General features: G+C 35.3%; 2 protein-coding genes across 8 annotated transcripts; one reads left to right on the top strand and one right to left on the bottom strand.

Moving 5' to 3' along the window:
• Nucleotides 1-698: 698 nt before the first annotated feature.
• Nucleotides 699-11,747, top strand: LOC108469967 (phosphomannomutase). 7 transcript variants are annotated; one of them, XM_053017991.1, is made up of 13 exons: nucleotides 748-815; nucleotides 7,473-7,522; nucleotides 9,241-9,334; nucleotides 9,473-9,517; nucleotides 9,602-9,668; nucleotides 9,851-9,927; nucleotides 10,106-10,141; nucleotides 10,473-10,528; nucleotides 10,636-10,735; nucleotides 10,826-10,921; nucleotides 11,017-11,106; nucleotides 11,268-11,319; nucleotides 11,437-11,747. In XM_053017991.1, the coding sequence occupies exons 3-13, from the start codon at nucleotides 9,266-9,268 to the stop codon at nucleotides 11,490-11,492; spliced, it is 744 nt and encodes a 247-aa protein (XP_052873951.1). In that variant the 5' UTR covers nucleotides 748-815; nucleotides 7,473-7,522; nucleotides 9,241-9,265; the 3' UTR covers nucleotides 11,493-11,747. The 7 variants fall into 7 exon arrangements, 5 of the variants coding, with proteins under 5 accessions (XP_052873950.1, XP_052873951.1, XP_017626598.1 ...); XM_053017990.1 differs by lacking the exon at nucleotides 7,473-7,522 and having other exon boundaries at nucleotides 720-815; XM_017771109.2 differs by lacking the exons at nucleotides 748-815; nucleotides 7,473-7,522 and adding an exon at nucleotides 8,652-9,102 and having other exon boundaries at nucleotides 9,244-9,334.
• On the bottom strand, nucleotides 11,672-21,041 carry LOC108469966 (K(+) efflux antiporter 2, chloroplastic-like). The gene is made up of 21 exons (XM_017771104.2): nucleotides 20,673-21,041; nucleotides 18,847-20,500; nucleotides 18,315-18,486; nucleotides 18,125-18,215; nucleotides 17,691-17,827; nucleotides 17,534-17,593; nucleotides 17,336-17,455; nucleotides 16,859-16,927; nucleotides 16,326-16,391; nucleotides 15,681-15,770; nucleotides 15,158-15,262; nucleotides 14,926-15,054; nucleotides 14,279-14,488; nucleotides 13,776-13,925; nucleotides 13,354-13,407; nucleotides 13,161-13,219; nucleotides 12,784-12,850; nucleotides 12,535-12,711; nucleotides 12,387-12,443; nucleotides 12,205-12,279; nucleotides 11,672-12,113 (listed from the first exon to the last, which is right to left on the bottom strand). The coding sequence occupies exons 2-21, from the start codon at nucleotides 20,445-20,447 to the stop codon at nucleotides 11,985-11,987; spliced, it is 3,618 nt and encodes a 1,205-aa protein (XP_017626593.1). The 5' UTR covers nucleotides 20,448-20,500; nucleotides 20,673-21,041; the 3' UTR covers nucleotides 11,672-11,984.
• Between the last annotated feature and the right edge of the window lie 732 nt (nucleotides 21,042-21,773).

Raw genomic sequence — 21,773 nt, 5'->3', positions numbered from 1 at the left:
TCACAAGTTCTGATAAACGGGCCCCTCCAAAGAATAGAGTATGAATATTTACCTACTGTTTGCTTTTCATGTGGTTGTTATGGACACATGAAGGAGTTATGCTCGTCGAAGGTGATTATTCCAGGGGCAGATTTTGAAGGGAAATCGTCCGGTAAGGGAGATCAAACGATTATTTCAGCTCCGGTGGGGAAGGAATCAACGGATGCTAATGACGCCTATGGTCCGTGGATGCTTGTCGAGAGGAGGAGTAGGTGTAATTCAAGGGATGCTAGAAAGATTAGTGCCGAAAATCTTAGAAATTTGGCAGGTAAATCAAGATTTAATGTGTTGGATTCCCTAAATGAAACAGAAAATTTTCAGGGGGAGACTCGTGAAGGGGATTTGAACAATAGCACTAATCAAGCTGGGAATTTTATCTCTCTGAATCTTGTCGGTGCAAATAAGGCTCCATTTCGTTGATTGAAAAGTCTGGACAGGATAGTTCTATGGGCCATAGGAAATCAGTGGGCCACAAATTGATTGTTGGGGCTAAGGAGCCTAATGGAAAAGGGAAGAGTGGACATGGCTTTGTTTCCGCTGGAGTGTTCCAAGTCCAACGGGTCAAGGGAGCCATCCTTTGCAAGCCAATGGTCTGGGCTTTATTAATTTAGCTAATAGACCTGATTTCGCCAAATGTCGAATTAGGTTAAAGGGTTTTCAAGGTCCAGCATTTTCAGACCATATTAAGGACGTCCAGATGCCTTTAATTTTGGAGGATTTTCCTACTGTTCAAAACAGCGAAACCGTGAATGGGAAAAATTGGTGATCGATCTAGGGTAAGTTCTTCTTGCGCCATGAATAATTATGCCTTATTCTTTCACTTTAATCCTATTTATAAAAGGAATTCGGAGGTGCTATTTTCTTTAGAGAAAAGTATTTTAGATTCGAATAAACATTCTACAGTTGTTTTCAAGGAGAATGTTCAACCAAATTCTTTGGGAGACATGGGTGAGGGTCAAGTTACAGAGGTGGGTGGTGGCTTTGCGGATACTGGTGTGAGAATTATTGGCGGAAAATTTAATGGAAGACGGAGAGGCAAGAAGCTCAACCGGACCATTCGTGATAGAGGAAATATTTTTAAAAATTCTAGTACTCAGGTTCCTCTTCACGAGTCGATGAGAAATTTGGTTGAGTCTCTGCAGGATGCTCCAGATGATGGCCGTAAGGAGTCAGGGAAGTAACTTGTCTTTAAATTTGCCCCTTGTTTGTAAGTTAGTTTTTTTTTTGTGTTGATTTAATATTTAACGGATTTGAATCTTTCCCTTCTTTCATGGAATTGTCAAGGGTGTGCGAACACAAAGTTTTAAACCAGATATTTTTAGCTTGTTGAAGCCAAGGGTATGTGGGAGAAAAACTGATGAAGTCATTGACAAGTTGGGTTTTCAGTACTCTCACCGAGTTGAAGCAGTAGAATTTTCAGGAGGCATTTGGATTAGTTGGAAAAATACTGTTAATCTTGAGGTTATACGTAATCATCCTCAATTCATTTTGGTCCGTATTTGCAGTAGTGTTTCTTCTCAGTATGTCTTTATAGCTTTTGTCTATGGTAGTCCTAATTGGAGGAAACGAAGATTGCTTTGGGAGCAACTGAAGACTACTATCCCTTCTGCTTCGATCCCGTAGTTAACTATTGGTGATTTTAATGCTATTTTGTCCTCTGATGAGAAAAAAGGAGGGAGGTCTAGTGGGACAACGTGCTCTTAATTTGGAGATTTTGTCGATTTAATGGGCTTCATGACTTTGGTTTCAGTGGTCCTTTGTTTACTTGGCAAAGAGCGAGGACTTTTGAGCGTCTTGATCGTGCTTTAGGGAATGAAGCGTGGGTTCAAGCCTTTTTGGATTGTTGATTACTCACCTTACTAGGTTTAAATCGGATCACCAACCACTTATTCTTAATTTTAATCCAGCTCACTCCTTACCCAAGGGGCGTCCTTTCAAATTTCTTGCGGGTTGGGCAGAACATCCATCCTTATTCAATTTTGTCAATGAGAATTGGAAGTATAACGGTTAAATATTTGAATCCTTTTCTAATTTAACTGCTAGCCTCAAGGTCTGGAATAAATCTATATACGGTCATATTGGTGATCGTAAAAAAAAGTTTCACTCCTTATTGAATGTTCAGAAGGCATTGAAACTTTGGATTCAGAATTTTTGGTCCATAAAGAGATGAAGATTAGAGAGACAATAGAATCGGTTCTTTTGCATGAAGAATTGTTATGGAAACAGAAATTCAGTTGCGACTAACTTGGGGCACCTAAATACTAGATTTTTCTATCGTCGTACAATCTAAAAGAGGAAGGCTAATCGCATTACTTCTTTGCGTAGTCAGGATAGGGATTGGATTTATGATCCTGATGTTATTCAGCAAAAGAGGGTTAATTTCTTTCAGAAATTATATAGGGAACATCCGACTTAGGGGGTCTCTACCTCATAACTCTTTTCCTCCAATTGAATAGTGTGATAAGGATTTTTTGGAGAGTGCTATTTCGAATTAGGAAATTAAGAAAGTTCTGTTCGGCATGACCCCTCTAAAAGCTCAAGTAGTGATGGTTTCCATGCCAGTTTCTTTTAGAATCAATGGGATAACATAGGAGAAGCGATCTGTAACTAGGTTAAAAGTATTTTCAATGGTTGTTCTATTGATCAAGGACTTAACAGTACTCTTCTTATTCTCGTCCCTAAGTTGCTAATCCTGAGGAATTCTCACAATTTCATCCTATTAGTCTCTACTCCGTCCTTTATAAGCTGGTAATCAAGGTAATTGCAAGTAGATTTAGGGTGGTATTCCCTAAAATCATTTTCTTGTGAGCAGGCTGGTTTTATTGCGGGAAGAAACATCTGATAATATCCTTATAACCTAGGAGGTCATACACTCTATGAAGGCTAAGAATAAAAGATGAATGGCTGTCAAAATCACCCTTGAAAAGGCCTATGACAGATTACAATGGGATTTCATTGATAGTTTGTTGCAAGCAGCAAGTATTCCATGTTTTCTTAGGAGAGGAATCATGTCAGCTATCTCAAACTCCACCATGAAGATTTTGTAAAATGGGGTGCCAACTCCTAAGTTTAAGCCTCTTAAAGGCGTTCAATAGGGATGCACATTATCTCCATACTTTTTTGTGCTTTGTATGGAATGGTTAGGACATAGGATTCAGTCAGCTATTTCTAGTGGTAAGTGAAAACCTATCAGATTATCATGTTCTTTGCAGATGACTTAGTTATCTCTCTAAGGTAGACTTGAAGCATGCTGAGGTCCTTAAGGAAATTCTTGATAAATTTTGCAATATTTCAGGTCATCAGGTTAATGTTCAGAAAACCATTATGTTTTTCTTTGGAGGAGTAGAAGATAATCTTAAAGATAATTTGAGTAGCTTACTTGGATATCAGAAGGTGCACAATTTGGGTATCTATTTGGGAGTGCCATTATTTCATGGCAGAGTTACTTGCTCTACTTTGAGGTTCATTGTGGATAAGGTACGTAGCGAATTGAATAATTGGGGTGCTAAGCAACTTTCGATGGCTGATAGAATCACCTTTGTCCAATCTGTCCTTTCTATCCCAAATTATTTTATGCAATCTATGAGTATTCCCTAAGGTGTTTGTGACGAAATCGAAGGTTTGGCTAGGCAATTCATTTGGGGTTCTACCAATGGGATAAGAAATATATCCTTGGTTGATTGGGGTTCTATTTGTCAACCTCTCTCTCGTGGAGGTCTCGGTTTCTGTCATTTAGAATATCAAAATTTTGCCTTCTTACTGAAGTTAGGATTTAATCTTGTTTCTAAAAATGATGCCTTATTGGTTTGAGTTCTGCGAGCAAAATACAGGATGGAGGATAAAATTCCTGAAAGCATAATACGAGGGAATTGCTCAACTGTTTCGAGAGCCCTTGCTAAGGTCTGGCCTCTTTTGCGCGAAAACTTATGTTAGTATATGGGAATAGGAAATTCCATCCGTTGTTGGAAGGATCCTTGGATTCCTAATGTTGGTCCTTTGATGAATTATATTCTTTCTCAAAGCAATCTTGTGTCAGAATGTTTTCTGTGTGACATGATTTCCAATGATGGGGCATAGAATTTGGACTTGTTTAGAGTCTAGTTGTCAGAAGATATTATTAAAAGAATTGTTAGCATCCTTCCTCCATATCCTTCTACAGGTAATGACAAAATTAATTGGATTGGCACATCTACTGGATCATTTTCTATGAAAAGTGCTTGTAGGTCTCTTCATGAAAGTTTTTGGTATTCTAAAGATAAATGGTGGAAGGTTACTTGGAAGTTTCTGGGACCTCAACAAGTTCAGTTATTCTTGTGGCTTGTTTTCAAGCAACGCCTTCTAACGAATATGGAATGGATCAAACGGGATATTGGACAAAATGGTTTGTGTTCGCTTTGTGGACATGGCGAAGAGGATTTAATTCATGTCCTTAAGAATTATTCGGCAGCTAGAGAGGTTTGGTTTCGTGTTATTCTCTTGGAACTTCAAAGCAGTTTTTTCTCTGGTGATTTGCTCGAGTGGATAGGGATAAATCTTTGCTCTTCTATATAGATGCCCAATGTGGGAAGTCTTTGGTCAAGTCTCTTTGGTTTAATTGTTTGGCGTTTATGGAAGAACATGAACCTTTTTATTTCCAAGGAATATCTTAGAGCTTTACTGAAACTATTAAGTCTTTTGTGTGTTGGGCAAAATAATATTTTCCTGCTCGTAAGTGGGTCCTGCCTAATCAAATTTAAGCAGATCATGATTCTTCGATGACAGGTAATTGGATCCATTTGTTCACTGATGGAGCTGTTATGTTGGATGCATGTTTTGCGGCTTCAGGAGGGATGGCGTGTAAGCAAGAAGAGGAGTGGATCGTTGGGTTCAATTGTTATTTGGGATTATGCACAGTCTTCGATGCTGAACTATGGGGTGTTCTAGATGGCATAACACTCGTCCATGAAAGGGGATATCAAAAAGTTGTGATTCATACGAAAAATTTGGAAGTAGTCAAAGTTATTCAAGATGCCAATTTGACAGATTCATGCTTAGCTTTATTACGTAGAATCCACGTGAGTCTACAAGCTATACAACATTGGAAGATAAAACATGTTCAAAGAGAGAGCAATCAAGTCGCTGGCCGTCTTGCAAAGTTAGCTACAATAAGGAGTACTAATATGAAGATCTTTGAATACATTCCTGAAGAGCTAGTACCTGTTTTTGAGATTGATGGAATAGAAAATTCTCGACTATGCTAATTTCTTTTAGATAGTTGTTTAATTCACCCAAAAAAAAAAAAAAACAGTGCAGAGACTAAATTGAGAAAGCTAACAAATGATAAAGTAAATGAGAGGGACTTATGTAGCAATTGATCATGGTCGTGCATGGTAATTAAACCGTGGCCAAATTAAGCTTAATAAATACACTTGATCCAAGCCATCCAATTCCATTAAGCTTTGTCACGCAAGTTATTAGCGATTAGATCGGCATTAAATGAAATTAAAAAATAATGATAATAAAACTAATTGCACGTATAAAATTGATGGTGGGAGAGATAAAAAAGCAAATTCTCTTTTTTTTTTCCTCTTTATTAGTCGAACCATTAAGGAGGAGAAAGGAAAATTTTCTTAGCTTTTCTTCCTTCTTGTCGTGGCCAATTCATGAGGTAAGGGTGGTTTTTCATTTGATTTTTGATGGATTCTTAATCATTTGAGCTTAATCTAACTAACCTATGAATTAGATTTTCTTATTATTATTTTTATTAAATTGCTATTAATAAGTTTAAGTGAGGTTGAAGCTTAACTGTGATTGAAATTATGGATGATATGTTTAGATTATGTATGGATCATGTTAGAATGTAGTAGAAAGTGTTGGATTAGGTTAGAAATTTAGTTAGATTTTATAATTGATTTTGTGATACTAGGATCCAAATTAAATAGAATGAAAGCTGATGGAAACTTTTGTTATAATTGAAAGTATGCTGTTCCTAGAGTGTGAATATGAAGTCGTATTCTGATTTGATATGGAATATCAAAAGATACAAGATTTTTTGATATTATGGTTTTCAAGGACTAAAATGAATAAATTACATTTCATGTTTAATTGATGTATTTCTATACGTTATATGTGGAACTAATTTCGACTTCATAATCGAACTTATCGTACATAGTTAATGGCAAAGTCGGAACGTTGAGAGTTAAGGCGTAGGTGAACAAAATCGGTTTGTGCTATTATAATTCGCTTTCAATTACTTATTTTATTGGTTAGCTAGTGAAATAGTCAAATGCGAAATAAATGTCAATGTAATCGATTCTAAACTTGAAACCCTAGATGTGTGATACGATATTATACTTATATAAGACTATGCATGAATGATGATAATATGATGAAAATTGATAATATATGTCTCATATGATTTATATGAATTGATTATGAAAATGTGGTGATAAAATTTCGATGCCATGATAATATGTTATACATAATTTAATTATAGTATTTAATACACTAATGGTATTACGATGATAGATATTGACATTTGCATTGATAGTAAATAATGATGATTGTGCTATTAAATGATGTTAGACGTAGTTTGGGTATAGTTGGTATGTCATAGTGTCATTATAGGTGATATTATTTAGTTCCAATTTTCAGAAGGTCGTGGGCAGTCCCAAATTTTAGAGGATCGTGGACATATATTGATATACAGATTGAGTAGTTCCAATTTCCTAAGGGTTGTGGAGTTGTTTTGATATATATAAAGATTTGAGTATCCGTTATAATGTCTATTATTGATTAATAAGGGCCAAATTGAATAAGAAATATATGTGATATTGCTTTGGTATATTTTGTATTGAAAATGCAATGACACGAATATATAATATGTTGAAATGAATACCGATTATCGAAATATAATAATTGTGGACTTGTGAATTCAATGAAAGATTGAAATACATTTGTATATGGTTGCATACATTGATGGTAGACTAAATGAAGCTACAGTTATCAATGCTACATATGTATATACTTGTTATTTATTTAAATCTCTTGTATTGAGTTTGAATTATATTAGCATCACTAGGTATGTAATATTCAGTGTATTACTTTGTTTATTTTCATGCACAGGTTTAGAGTAGGTTCTTTAGTAGATCGAAGGTAGTTTAACTCAACTCGGTCAAATTTAATATCTATGTCTATAAATTTATTTAATGACATATTCCTAGATCGAGTCTTGTGTTTTAAGTATCAGTTTTAGATGATTTGGTATGTTTTGTTTTCTAATGTGCCTTTTAATTATTTTGAAGTTAAGTTTGGCTAGTTATTTCTGTATTAATATGCATAGTTTTGCTTATTTGATAGCTTGTTTAATTATGCATAGAGTTGATGCATGAAATGCTGTAAATACGTATGTGATTAATTTGGTGAATGATGGATTGATGTTTTTGTTGGCATAGGTTAAACTTGATTTGGAAGTCATTTGATAGACATCTGTTGTACAATCTAGGTAAATTGATCATTTGGTCTCGAGACATCAAGATGTAAACATGATAATTTCATGCAATAATGTTCTTAGGTCCCAATACATGTTGAGCGCGTCTCGAAATATATAATGACATGCTTCGAAAAGTAAACATTGAACTTATATTAGTTTTGCATTGTTTTAGGTCTTCAGACAATTACTTTTGTCTCGAAACATCCGAACATCGAAAATAAATTAAGAAAACAAAGGTGTCTCAAGACCAATTTTGAGACACAAAAGGCCCAATCTCAAGACATGAACCCCAATTTCTCAAGACATAACTACATCAAGGCAAAAATAGTAAGTAGTCTCGAGATAAGATCTCATTGCCTTGAGACATATTGTTGAATTTTGATATTAGATTTTGGATTTGAAACCCAACTTCGTATTTGAACCCATGTAACCCCAAGGCATGTTAATTAAGAGTCTTTGACATTAATAATGTATGTATATGGATATAAATAATGTTTGAATATTTGATATGAACGATATTTATAAGTTAAATTTATGGAAATGTAACGTAACGCGACATCATTCTTCTGAATCTGTGATTCGGTTGATGTGGGGGTGTTACAATTATATATGTGATAATATGCTTGTTGCAAAAGATTTTGAAAATAGAAGAATTTAACGATACAATTTTATGATTGTTGAAATTTTAAAATTTGAAAAGTACAAGAATTAAAAATACCAATAATATAGATCAACTAGTGTTGGGTATAGTGGTAAGGCCAATGTTTTTAAAACAAGGCTAGTGGTCGAACTGGTAAGGTCATTGGTTTATCGATTCGATCAATTCGATTAAAAACTCATTAAAAAGTTTTAAAAAAATAAAAATATATATTTAAAATTTAATAAAAACTTAGTTCAATCAGTTTATACCGGTTCATAATCATTTTCTAAATCAGTACGTAGTTGATTTTCTGTCCAATTCAAACATCATTGGATAAAGATGACATAAATTCAATCTAGAAGAAGTCTTAAGAGAAGACATAAATTCAAACCTTAAGATGACATTATTAAGAGAAGTAGCTTGAATCTAGAAGAAGTAGAATGTAAAATGGATATAAATAATAAAAGAAATCAATAATATAGGAGAAATAGCAGAATTAGGCCTAGAGAAAAACAGATGTGAGATAAGCAAATCAGTTAAAGCTCCAGGCCAAGTTTTGTTGGTTAGGCTCATTGGCCCATTATCTTTCAACCATTTACAAAACTTGTCCATTTCTACTTGGAATATGCCATTAAGCATTATCCTTTACTGGTCGAGTTTTTCTCACCCTTTGATTTTCATGAAAGCTTTACGTTCATAACACGAGTATGAATGACAACTGAAGCATCACTTAGATGGGCTACTACCCCGTTGCCATGCATTCTCTTACCTAAGCAACTCCCAGATCTAAAGCAGCTCTCTATCTCAACCAAAACCTTCTCAGCAAATTGTTTAATCCCTGGCAATTCCTCCCTTGTTCCGCCATTAAAGATCTATACTTTAAATCCCCTAAGCTTTTGTTTCACCTTTTTTAACTCTTTTTTTCTCTCTCGAAATCCCATCAAAACTCAAGGTTAAAAATTCTCAGTTAATCCCCATCTCTTCTCTGGCTCTAAATTTCCACTTCTTATCATAATAATGCATTTTTTTGAATTTTAATTTTAATTTTAGTTTGCAGTTTTACTTGAAGCTTTTGTAATTTTTATGGCAGAAGAAGGAAAAACAGATAAACTTCAATGGCTATCAGAAAACCTGGTTTGATTGCTTTATTTGATGTTGATGGCACTCTTACAGCTCCAAGAAAGGTATTCAATCTCTTTTTTAATCCTATAAATTTTAGTGATATGATTTTGGGTTTTTGAATTTAAGTGGGATTTTGACCTTTATTTTCTTCATTTCTTCTTTTTTTGTTGAATGTATCATTCATTTAAAATGGTATATAGGTGGCTACACCCAAGATGTTGGAGTTCATGAAGGAACTGAAAAAGGTAAATCTTTTTTGGAACATAAAAATGACTTCTTCTTTTCTTATTTTTTTTTGGGAGTTTATCCAGTTTTATTTTCAATTGTAGGTTGTTACTGTTGGAGTGGTGGGTGGATCTGATCTCAGTAAGATATCTGAGCAACTTGGGAAATCAGGTTAGCTTCAGCTCTTGACATTATACTTCTAATTATGAAATGTTGTTCTTTTCATTGTTTCTCTATAACTATTAATGAAGAATTTGTGGCCAATTATATCTCTTTCTATAATTATAGATTAAAATTTTTATGAAATATTAATGCCTGTGTTTATTAACCATAGCTTACATTTTTCAATGCAGTTGTCAATGACTATGATTATGTATTTTCTGAAAATGGGCTTGTTGCTCATAAAGATGGAAAACTCATTGGCACCCAGGTATACTCATAGCCTGCATTTTCTAGGTGTTTAAATGCTAATTTTAAGACACTTTCTCCAGATACTTGCAAGGATAGTATTTGCTTGAGCTAATGATATGTTCTTTAATCTTTTTTTTCCTCGGTTTGTTTAAGCTTATTTGCTTTTCTTTAACGGGTCTCTTTTTTCCGTTTTTCAGAGCTTGAAGTCATTTCTGGGAGAAAAAAAGGTCAAGGTAAGATTTTTTCTCCTTAAATGTGATCCTATTCTATTAAAAATCTAGAAGGTATTGCATAACAAAAAGGGTTCATATGTGGTGTTGTTATGACTCCATTGGCATTCATTAGCAATTTCTGATTTGCGCTAGAGATGTCTACCAACATGTCTGGTTATCGATGATTTCGAGAATCTCTACAATCTTTATACTCTTCTATTTCAAAAAATAAATGTGGGATGGCTAGAGTATCCAACTTGCACAGAGTTAAGTGGTGATTGAATGATATGTAGAAATACTGCATTGCATGTTCTCAACTCTTTTTGTTCATAGACTGCAAATGATTGTGCAGGAATTTATAAACTTCACACTGCATTATATTGCTGACTTGGATATCCCGATAAAAAGGTAAGATCATTGGAAGAGTTCATTTTTTAAAGTCTAGTTCAACCCTGTGCATATTCCTTTATCATTCGAGCTGAATAAGACCAATCCTTTATCAACATTCTGTTTAGGGGTACATTCATAGAATTCCGAAGTGGGATGCTCAATGTATCTCCAATTGGGCGAAACTGCAGCCAAGAAGAAAGGGATGAATTTGAAAAGTATGACAAGGTAAATATATACCTTATAGAATTTGTACTTTTATAGTGTAGAGTTTATAGATGTATGCTTTACATACATATAAAACACTTGGGGTTCCAGGTTCACAACATACGCCCAAAAATGGTTTCGGTGCTTCGAGAAAAGTTCGCTCACCTTCACTTGACATTCTCAATTGGAGGACAAATAAGCTTTGATGTGAGTGACACATATAATTTGCGGTTTAACCGTTTTAAGTACAAGGAGTATAGAGATTCATTGAATTAATCATTGCTTCATGTTGGTTGTAATAGGTTTTTCCTCAGGGTTGGGACAAAACATACTGCTTGAGATACCTTGAAGAATTTCAAGAGATTCATTTCTTTGGTGACAAAACTTACAAGGTTGGATTCTTATTTGATTCAAATCTTATGGCCAAACTACATTATAGATTTTTTGTCACTACCCTTTGCTTTTTGGCTTTCTTTCAATTTATACCTTATGTTTGTTTAATTTTCCGCACTTTCATGTGGCTAGTGATCTTGGCTGGGTGTTCTGTGATCAGGGAGGGAATGATCATGAAATTTATGAATCAGAGAGAACAGAGGGACACACAGGTCAGTTGTGCATTTCAAGTTAACATTATTCCCAATCACAATATCTAATTTCCATTGACAGAAAATTTTGTGCCTATGAAAGCTTCAGGCTTACTATAACTGTTATCGTTATTGCAGTTACCAGCCCTGAGGATACAGTAAAGCAGTGCAAAGCTCTTTTCATGAGCAATTGAAACTTCCCTCTTGGTATACCATTTCAATTTGTATCTCTTAGTTTATGGAAGAATAAGTGCTAAAGCCAATGCTTGGCCCTAGCACATATATATATATATATATATATATATATATATTGTAATTTTATACGAGTCATTGTTAAAATTTGCCTATTAAGAGAATCTGTATGTACCAGGAATTATTACTTTATCGCCACTCTTTTACTATAATAAAATATTTTTGGGTTACAGCCATTTATTTACAGAAACCAGAAACATTTTTTAGGAGATGAAATTATTTTGGGAAAAATAAAAATGAATGTATATTTACATGTGTTTTCTCTATACAAATGTATTTTATGAAAAACACATTTTTAAATGCAATCAAAGGAATCAATCACTTTGAAAAGTTGTAGTCAGTCTAAAAAGTTTTGTAATTTCCTTGCCTTCTCCCCTTTTTACACCTTACAACAATGGGGGCAAGTGATCTTCTATACGTTTTTTTCCCCCTTTTTACTCTTGAGAATCTTTCACATTGCCAAGGGTGACATTGTTATCATCCGAAGAATCTGATTGCTGAGCTTTGGATTTACTCATGACTCCAAATCCATAGTTAAGAGGAATTCCATCATCTTGGTACAGCTTTGGATAAGAACGCACACATATATCGGGTTTGATGTTCGAATGCAAAGTTTAATATCGCTGGAATTGAAAAGAGGGCAGTTGAGAATACCTCTGTTAGCTCCCTAAGATGGCGGGATCTAAATTCGTTGATTGTTGCCGCAATCTCCGATGAGGGAATTTTAGCCTGCATAAAGAAATGGCAAAAAGTAAGAAGGCTTAGATAACATGTTGCGGATGCATAGGTTGCATATCCAGATCCATCTATTGTTAAGGAACAATCATCCATCATACCTGTGAAAGAACAGCGGCTGCCAACTGCAGACTTGGTTCCACGGTCTCCGGTACAACCTGTGGTTAGCCCACGAAGCAAGAAGAGAATTAGAGGGAAGCAAACAGGACGATGGGAGGAAATTTTGGTATGAAGGTATCAGAATATTACAGCCGTTGCACCAGCCTTTTCTAAATTAAGGCCATGATCAACATCGTGAGCACGGACGAAAGTCTTCACATTAGGGAAATGCTTGCTCAGAGCCCAAACAGTTCTATAATTGCCACCAGGAGAATCCAAGGTTATTGCTGCAGCACATGCTCTTTCAGCACCAACATTATGAAGCACCTAGCACCCGGTATAAAAAATGTTCAACATTGATCTACAAGTTTTGCTTAGTTCAAACTAGTTTTGCTTTACCTCTGGACTACCAGAATCTCCGAAATAAACAGGAAGGTCCAGTGCACGCCCCATAGCCACCCGATCACTGAAAGAGAAAAGCTTTTATTGAGGAGCTTGAGATATCTGGCTACATATTATTTCTACCACAGGTATAGATGTTGAAAGTACAACAAAATTTATGATCATTGCAGAATGCCTTAGCCTTATCTACGTGTATGTTTTTTAGCTTCTTCAACAAAAATGTTAATTGCTTTGCATTGAAGAAAAAACGTGCCATGAAATAGGTCTACCCCTAAGCTTAAGATGGAGATAGATGTTTGCAAAATCATAACAATTACAATTGACAATCATAAAAATATGCAAATAATTCCTTCAAAAAAAGAATTTGAGGATACCTCCTTACGTCAAGAGCAACAAATGGAATTAGGCGTTCTGAAAGAAGCTGAGCTATGATCTGAGCATGGTCAAAAGAAAAAGAGAATAATTGCCATTGTTATATACATGTTCAAATTACAATTTTGAGAGCAGGTTCATCAGATTAACATTTTTAGACTAATTTCGCAATTAAAGGGTTTAAATATTAAATACCTGCCCAACACGTCCAAAGCCACAAATGATAATATGATCATGCAAATCATCAGTCTGGAAATAAAACCAAGTCATAAAAGCAGATTTGTAACCATCAGCGACCTCATAACTCAGGTCTTTAATGTATTGAAAATAGCTGTACTACATACAGATACTTTATATTCCCTCAAACTTTAATAATGTACATACATTAATTGAACTTTAATATTCAGTACTTTTATTGCAAAACCAATGAAGCTTTCTTCCTACAGGGGATTGATAATCACTCGGATGCCTTGGACTTTCCGAATCTAATTATTACTACCTCATGCAACAAAACATGGATTTCAAAGAACCATAGCAAGGTTGCTTTAGTTATCCAGAAACTGCTGAGAGGGAAAACGTAATCACAACTCAATGGAGCTGTAAGTTGGAAACATTACCTCACTCTCAACAGGCAATAAACTTCGAACATCAACAAGCTCGAAACGAGAAGCAATTAACTGGCCTCCAGCAGCAAGCCATGGTGTGAGGGCCATTGAGATCCCCACAACAAGGAACAACAATGAGGATAGCTGAGAAGACATTATACCCTGCCAACAACACCATTTATACTTGAATAAGCAATATACTTGAATAAGCAACAAACATTTCGTTATTAACAGTTAGAAGTTGGATTAGCAATCATATTTAAAAGAACAATGATCCCAGGCGATTAGGTAAAAAAAAGTGGTCATTTACCTAAAAAGAGTGACACGACTATAATTAATGTCACAAGTATGTTATCAAAATTATTTTTTCTCAAATCACCCTAAGCCGGAAGAAAATCAAAAGTAGAATCTAAAGAGCAAGAGATTAACTAAAAGTTTGGCAAATGCAGGATTAACGTTACATGTGAATGAAATAACCTCATGACTAAACTATGCTAGTTAATAGGGACAGAAACCTGATTAACAGCTTCACCAAAAGCCACAAATGCAAATTCTCCACCTGGTGCAAGAAGAAGACCAACCCTTATGGCAGATATGATTGAAATACCACAAAGTTTACCAACAAGTGCCACCAATATAGTCTTGCCACCAATTAAGAGTCCCAATGCCCCCGCAATGGCAGGAAAATTTGAAAGAAGAAGTTTTGGGTCAATGGACATGCCAACCTGAAAACTCAGTCAGCAAACGTCATCAGTTGCACATACTTGATAATCAATCTATGGCAGTACCAATAACCTAAAAGCAATACAAGCCTAAGCAAGAGCCAAGATTCTCCAAACTCAGTGGTGTATATAAATGATACGAAGACTTTATCCAACTACATCCCCCAACCTTTTCCCCCCTCCGGACTGTGGGATAAAATAATGCTCTACTGTTGTTGCTTTTTTATAAAATCCTCTACTGTTGAAATAATGAAATTGGGTGATATGACAATTTTATAATATTACACTAGTGGCATAAAAATCTATTTCATCCTACCAAACATGACCTTATGGCCCCATAAAATGATCACCAGGCATGTTTTACAACTGAAGCAAGAATGCTATTCAACGAAACAAACATCTACTCATATGCAGATTGTCGAGATGCCAAAAATACCAACCGTCATGAAAAAGAGACCCAATAAGAGCCCTCGATATGGAGCAATATCTGATTCAACCTGCAAAGCGAATTCAGTCTCTGCAAGAAGCAACCCAGCTAGAAATGCTCCCAATGCCATGGAAAGTCCAGCCTGTTCAACAAGAAGAGAAAGAAAAGGGGAGGCTCTAAGGTAGTATAACTTCTACAGCAGGGGAAAAAAACAAGTCAAGAACAAGAATGTAAAGTTTTCATACCCTTGCAGTTAGGACACTTGTCCCTAAAATAACAAGGAGGGTATTGGCAGAGAATATTTCTGCATTTTTATTTTCTGCTATTTGCTTATAAATTGGCCGAAGCAGCTGCAGGAAATAAGAAAAGGTTATAAGAATCAGCAGATGCTGTGTGTCTGAAGCACTAGAGTGGTTTTCCAGAATTGGGCGCAGGTATGGACAATATTAAGTAGAAGTTCAGAAGACTGGACTAAATGCTACTGAATCAAGTCTGGGAAAAAAAAAAAAAAATGCTACTGAGTCGGTAGTATCAATCTATTAAATACATTATTATGTGCATTAAATAAATGATCAATCATCTCCACTTGAATAATATCACATACACCAACGTGGTTATATTTGAACACTCTTAATATATATAGTCTTTGAAGTTTTTCATCAGTCAACATTACAGGACAAATTAAGATAAAAACGGTAGTAACAGAATAGAAAATTATTGGGCAAACCTGAGGTCATAATTTATGAATGTCTTAGATATAAAACTTACCAATCTTCCACCAGCAATAATTGCAGTGATGGCAACTGCAGCCTTAACAGCAGCTAGTCCAAGAGCTTCTGCAATGGCTCCAAAACCAACCTGGAAACCAGAAAAAATACATCACCCAAATTGCCAATATCAGTTGGTGAAGCAATAACAGCAAAGATAACAGTAATAAGGCAGTCATATAAACCAGACTGAGGGGAAATTTTCGCTTTTTCTTAACTTGCCTTGACCATCAAAATTCTTCAAGTTTCTTCCCTTAAATTTACACTAGCAAATATTTATTCAGACTACTTTCTTGGGAGTTCATTAGAAGCATTTTATGGAAGCAAAATCAACTAACACAAAAGGCATGATGTTGGGGAAAGCACATGCTCCCTTTAAGCAAATTAATGGAGTAAGTTTCCAAGAGCGTAAATAGCTACTAAGATATCTCAAGGAGATGAAGGAACAAGCAGTCTTTTATTAATAAAAGTTTAGGAAAACCATTCATCAAAGCCTGAGCGTTTTTATGCAAGCATTAGAACAAAAAAAAAACCGGATGTAAGTAAATGACATACCATCATAGCAAGACAAATTCTGAACCTTCAATGTCAAATGCAGAACAAATAGGAAAAGCAAAGACGGATCATTAGAATTTAGAAACCTTACCCCTCCTTTTGATGAATTTGGCGAGATAAGAGGTATGAGTATAAGCAAAACAACAACAGCCAAGTCCTGAAAAGAATAGATAACAAGCAATAAAATGGCTTGCAACCATGACATCTAAATTAACTAAATGTCCAAGCAGAACTCGAAAGACTAACGAGGAATCCAAGCATATCATATGTAGGAATTGTATTTTCCATAATTGCTAGTTTAGTCTAATCATTCATAAAGTATCTTAAGCAATACTGAAGCTAGATGGCTCAAGTACATAGCCAATTACCATATCATGTTGAGTAGATATCTAGTTTTGTCTTTTGCACATTTGAAGGGTAAAGATGACAGTTCAAAACATGAAGAACAGGAAAGATGATTAAAAAAACAAAAGGACAAAAACAGAAGATGCAGGGATAAATGTATAAGTTATCAAGATGTTCATTTTGGATAAAAACACTGAACTATCTTCCCTGACCGCTAAACTCAATTTATAACAAATTGCATCCTGGAGCCAGTCACTTTTTTCGAGATCATAGGATAACCTGGAAGAGTAAGACAGAAAATGTTGCGCGTCCATGGCGTGAAGTACTCTCACCTCGCTCCTGTAATACCTGCAAATGAAGACAACATCAATTATATGTCCATCAAATCGAACCTTTAGGTTTCATTTTCTCTGGTAGGTAGCTATTGTGACAGAACAATATATATACACACAAATAAAAAGGAAAATGATAAAGTCTGATGCAATCAGATTATAGTCATATGATAAATATATCAAAACTATTAGGTGGATTTGTAAAGACATGGGAAGATCCTAAGTTATATTCTAATTTTCAAAGATTTCACGATGCTGCAGAAGAGTATAACAGGAAACATAATCAACAAGAACATTAAAATATTTTGCTCTAGGAAGCTTGTCTAATTACCTTTTTTTGCCTTTCTTCATATAGCACAAGAATAATGATAATATCATGTTACAATAAATGAAATCTGAAGCAAAATCAGTCTGTGTTAATTACCTGCAGGACAACAGCAGTTGAAGACAATGCCAGGCCATTGCCAATCACTATCGCAGCTGGACTGGGATGCCCAGCAACAAAATGAGCAACTAGACCAACTGCAACTGCTGTCACCAAGACCTGTATCACATAAAATTAAGTAAAAAGAACTTAGTAAAATACAAGTGAAAGTGATAGAAAGTTTATTTTCTCAATCACCTGGGCAGTGCCTAGTCCAAAAACATATTTCTTCATGGAACTTAGCCTTTCAACAGATAGCTGCAAAAAGCAAAATGAGGGTACAAGTTTATTATCTTCTCATAATGATGGAGTTCAAATGTAAAGCTGGAACCGTGGATATGATAATATACTCCACCTCAAGGCCAATATTGAATAGCAAGAAAACAACTCCAAATTCAGCAATTGCTTTGGTTCCATGTACATGACGGATTATCGATAGACCATAAGGTCCAATCAAGATGCCAGCAGCCAAATATCCAAGAACGGGGCTGCCTAAAATTTGGGGCAGATAGGATAGAAACATCAACTAATACACTATTCCAGGAAGAGAAAAGGAAAAATAGAGCAATGAATGATAATGATAAGGAGAAGAAAAGCTCCAAACAGAAATTAGTGTAGTTAGGACTATAGGAAACATCATAAAAAGAAAACAAAAAAATAATCAAGCATGAACTCCAAATGCTATCCCAAAAATTCATGAATGAAAAGAATACTCATGTGTTTTTCTAAGAACGTCACCTCCATGCAACATGCTCAAATTTGAAATAAATAATACAGTACTTTAGTCACCTCCAGGAAGTTTCTGAAAGACAGGCACAAAAATTACACTTGCAAGCAGTAACCACAAAACATCAAGGAGGGAGGCCTCCTCCTCGTTCATCTGTGAAATTTAAACACTGAAATGAGATGATGACAAGCTGCATTTGTCGGATCAGAGGCTTAAAAATAAAAAATAGATAATTAATAAAGAATCACATACCTCTTGATGAGGAAACGTAGCAACTAGTTTCTTGAGTCTTTTGGGAATTTTCTGTATTTGTCGGATCAGAGGCTTTGCATTTGCGGAAACTTCTTCTATACTAGTGGCAATGACATCTGGCTGCTGCAGCAGCTGAGAATTCCTCTCTGCCCGATTAGCATAGAAGGCAGCCCTGTAATTGAAGGTGGGAATCATTTCTCCAAGCAGGAAATCTTATAAGTAGCAATAAACTGATAAAACACGGACTCGATTGAATAGACCCTCTCAGAAGATTTGACTCAGTGTTGCTCTATAATCAAGCAGTGTTTTTCTAGATCTAAACTTTTAATTAAACAAGAAATGGCATAGCATTGCAAAGGAAACACATCTTGTTTCTACAGCTTCTATAAAAAACTAAAGATAATTTAATACGACTATTTGAGTCATAAAGCAAGAAATCAACAATGTTCAGTAAAGACATATACAGGAATTTCCGGAAGAGTGATATATTTAAATTAGTTAATGAAACAAGGTAGTAAAATTCAAAACATACCCGGCTCCAAAGAGAAGTATTCCTACAACCAGCTTAGGGATTTGTTTCCTTGCAGACTCCACAAGATCCTGGGCAGCTGATGCTGGTGTGAATTCTGTCCCATCAACGCTGAAGGAAAAGAATGACGCAGAGAAGAAACGGGAAGATTTATTCAACAATGACTTTGGGGTACTGGTAGGTGAACTCTCCCTTGTCAGATCCTTTGGAGTTTCAGGCTTCTTTGGTTGAACATTTTTTGACTTCTCTGCTTCAATTTCAGCTTCTTTAAGAGACTCTAAACCCAGCATTCCATTCTCACGATCACTCTCCTCATCAACTAGTTCGTGATCTTCGGAACTTTTTCTCGCTTTCTCTGATAAGATGTCTTCCTTAGGTTCAAGTTCAACAACTACCGTATCATCCTTTTCTCTTTCAACAGTAACAGCATCAGAGGCCCCTTGAGTGATCTCCCCCTCCTCGACAACAGCCTCCTCACCCAAAACCTTCCCATGGACAGCTTCACCAGTTGAAGTAGAAAGAGATTTTTCGGCTTTTTGTAGGGCCATCTCAGCATCATGCATACACTGTGTAGCCTCCAACTCAAAAGCAACAGCTTGCTCTGCTAAAAGCATGATATGGGCCACATCTTCCTCAGCTTTAAAGGCATCCATCTCTGCTTTCTCTGCAACCTCATTCAATCGATGTGCTTCATTGTGCAACTCATATTTTTTACTCCGCAAGTGCGATAACTCTGCTTCACAATTCTCGAGCGTCTCCTTGCATTTTATAACCTCATCTTGTGCAGCCAATAGTGGTCCATTATCTTCCCTAACATCAATTTCCACATCACTTTCCCCAGATCTTTCTGGGAAATCATTTCCCTCTTTCTGAGACTCTATGGCCACCTGATGCCTTGCCTTGGCTAAAGATAGTTCCATTGTTGCTTCTAGAACAGCCTCTTTAGCAACACGCTCTTCATTCAAAATATCTGGAATCATATCAAGCCTTCTATTAACATCAATCCGAGCATGAGCTGCTTTGTCCTTCAAGGCTATCGCAGCTTCTGATATTCTCTGAGCCTTTTCCTCAAACATTCTACTATTAAGACGTGCCACTTCCAATTTCCTCATTGCCTTCTGCAACAATTCCCTCAACTCATCCACAGTTGGTGTTTCCACTTCATTACTTTCATTTCTTTCTTCTTCTCCCAAACCATTTGAGACAGTACCACTCGAGTTCTCGTCATTATTCTCCACAAACTCCACATACTCACCATTCCCAACGGCATATGCCAAAGAATTATTACCTTGACGACGCGACCTAACTCCTCTTACTTTCAAGACATCACGTAAACCATAAAACGATGTACTTGAGTACGCACAGCACAAATGACTATCAAATTTCCCTCTGAAAACCAAATTTGAACTTAAACAGCCACTATACACCAGACTTTTCCTCGTTTTATTCAAGGATCGAGTTTTCAATCCAATCTTGGAATCAAAAACATTGTAACCGAAATTTTTACATCTAAACCTATGGCATAAGGGATCCAGTATCCTATAACTAGTACCTTCACTAGCGCGAAAGCTAGTAGAACGCTTAAAACTACAAGCAAAATCCATCTTTATTCTTGACAAGCGTTTCAAGAACTCTCATTGACTTTCTAATCAAACACCTGGCAAGATTAAATTATTAATGAATACGCACTAGCAGTCCTAGAACAGCAAATCCAAATATAATTTATACTCATGCAAGAACGCCTACGTCTACGTATATGTAAACAAAGAAGTTAAGCACGTATTCTGCAAAAGAAACAACAAATAAAAGCGAAGAGAGAGTAAACTTACTGATCAAAGAAGAGAAGAAATGCTTGAGAAAGGCGCAGTTTCTTCAGAGAAAGTAAAAACTAAAGCAGAAATGACACTAGTGATGAAAAATCAGCGTCCTTATATTCTTTCAATTGTAAAGTTGAAAGATTTTGTATATTCGTTCTCTTTCGGTTCTTTCCCTCAAACTTTGCGAGATTAGAAATGGTAGAAATTAAAGAATTCCTCACTATTTTTCATTTCTTCTTCTTTTTCCCCTCTGTTTGGGAACTGAGAAAAAAAAGAAGGGAAAACTTGCAGGGGGAAATTAGGTGATTGGTGGATAACTTGTTTTGTTTTTCCGCGAAGTACTTGAATTTACTAAAACGGCCTTTTATTTGTGTGGAGAATGAGATTTTATAGGGTTTTACTGACTAATATACCCTCGGAAAGACTACAGTATCGTAAGCGCTAAGCAGTTGTGTTTGGGGCGCGTGGGAGCTAACTGATTCTGTTTCTTTTTAGTTTCTTAAACTGATTCTGTTTCATGTGGCGGGTAAAACGATATAAAATTTTTAAACTTCAATTTGGATAAAAAGAATTATTATTTATAAAATGTGCCGAATCTTGAATTTTTAAACTTAAGATCCAAGTCCCCCAAGTTCTTATTACTATTATTTTTTTTTTGTCAAATTTTGCTATTAGCTACTATACTATGCATAAGTTACATATTTAGTTCTTATAATTTAATTTCATCAATCTTTTTTTAAATTTTTAAATTTTAACGCTTACCCAAATAGTAACAGTAAAATTTGTTAGGTTAAATTTTGGTATCGATATAGTACTGTCGTAAGTTGTAGATTTAATGTTTATTCTCCGATTTGATTATTTTTAGTCTCTATACTTTTTAATTTTGAAATTATGATAATGACTCAAATGATAGTCATTAAATACATTAACTAAAGGCATAATGACTTATTTGATATTCCACCTTTACAAAAATTATTTTGAAGTGGTATACATTAACAAAAAAAATTATTTGATATATTTTTTATTTTTAAATTTTAAATTTTTTAAAATTAATTAATTGTTAATGTGGTATATACCTAGATGTCACATCAACAAAGTTAACAAACGTTAATT

Source organism: Gossypium arboreum, chromosome 8 (assembly GCF_025698485.1).
Source record: "Gossypium arboreum isolate Shixiya-1 chromosome 8, ASM2569848v2, whole genome shotgun sequence".
In the NCBI taxonomy this organism is placed as follows: domain Eukaryota; kingdom Viridiplantae; phylum Streptophyta; class Magnoliopsida; order Malvales; family Malvaceae; genus Gossypium; species Gossypium arboreum.
Note: the sequence above shows the minus strand (reverse complement) of the source record. Positions and strands in the feature narration are given on the sequence as shown.

Coding starts and splice junctions, on each gene's coding strand:
- LOC108469966 (XM_017771104.2), bottom strand. CDS start 20,447: ATGGATTTTGCTTGTAGTTTTAAGCGTTCTACTAGCTTTCGCGCTAGT. Junction 17,594..17,690: donor TATTCAATATTGGCCTTGAG/GTGGAGTATATT, acceptor TGCTTTTTGCAG/CTATCTGTTGAAAGGCTAAG. Junction 12,280..12,386: donor CAGCCGCTGTTCTTTCACAG/GTATGATGGATG, acceptor TTCTTTATGCAG/GCTAAAATTCCCTCATCGGA.
- LOC108469967 (XM_053017990.1), top strand. CDS start 9,266: ATGGCTATCAGAAAACCTGGTTTGATTGCTTTATTTGATGTTGATGGC. Junction 10,529..10,635: donor TTGGATATCCCGATAAAAAG/GTAAGATCATTG, acceptor CATTCTGTTTAG/GGGTACATTCATAGAATTCC. Junction 10,736..10,825: donor AATTTGAAAAGTATGACAAG/GTAAATATATAC, acceptor TTGGGGTTCCAG/GTTCACAACATACGCCCAAA.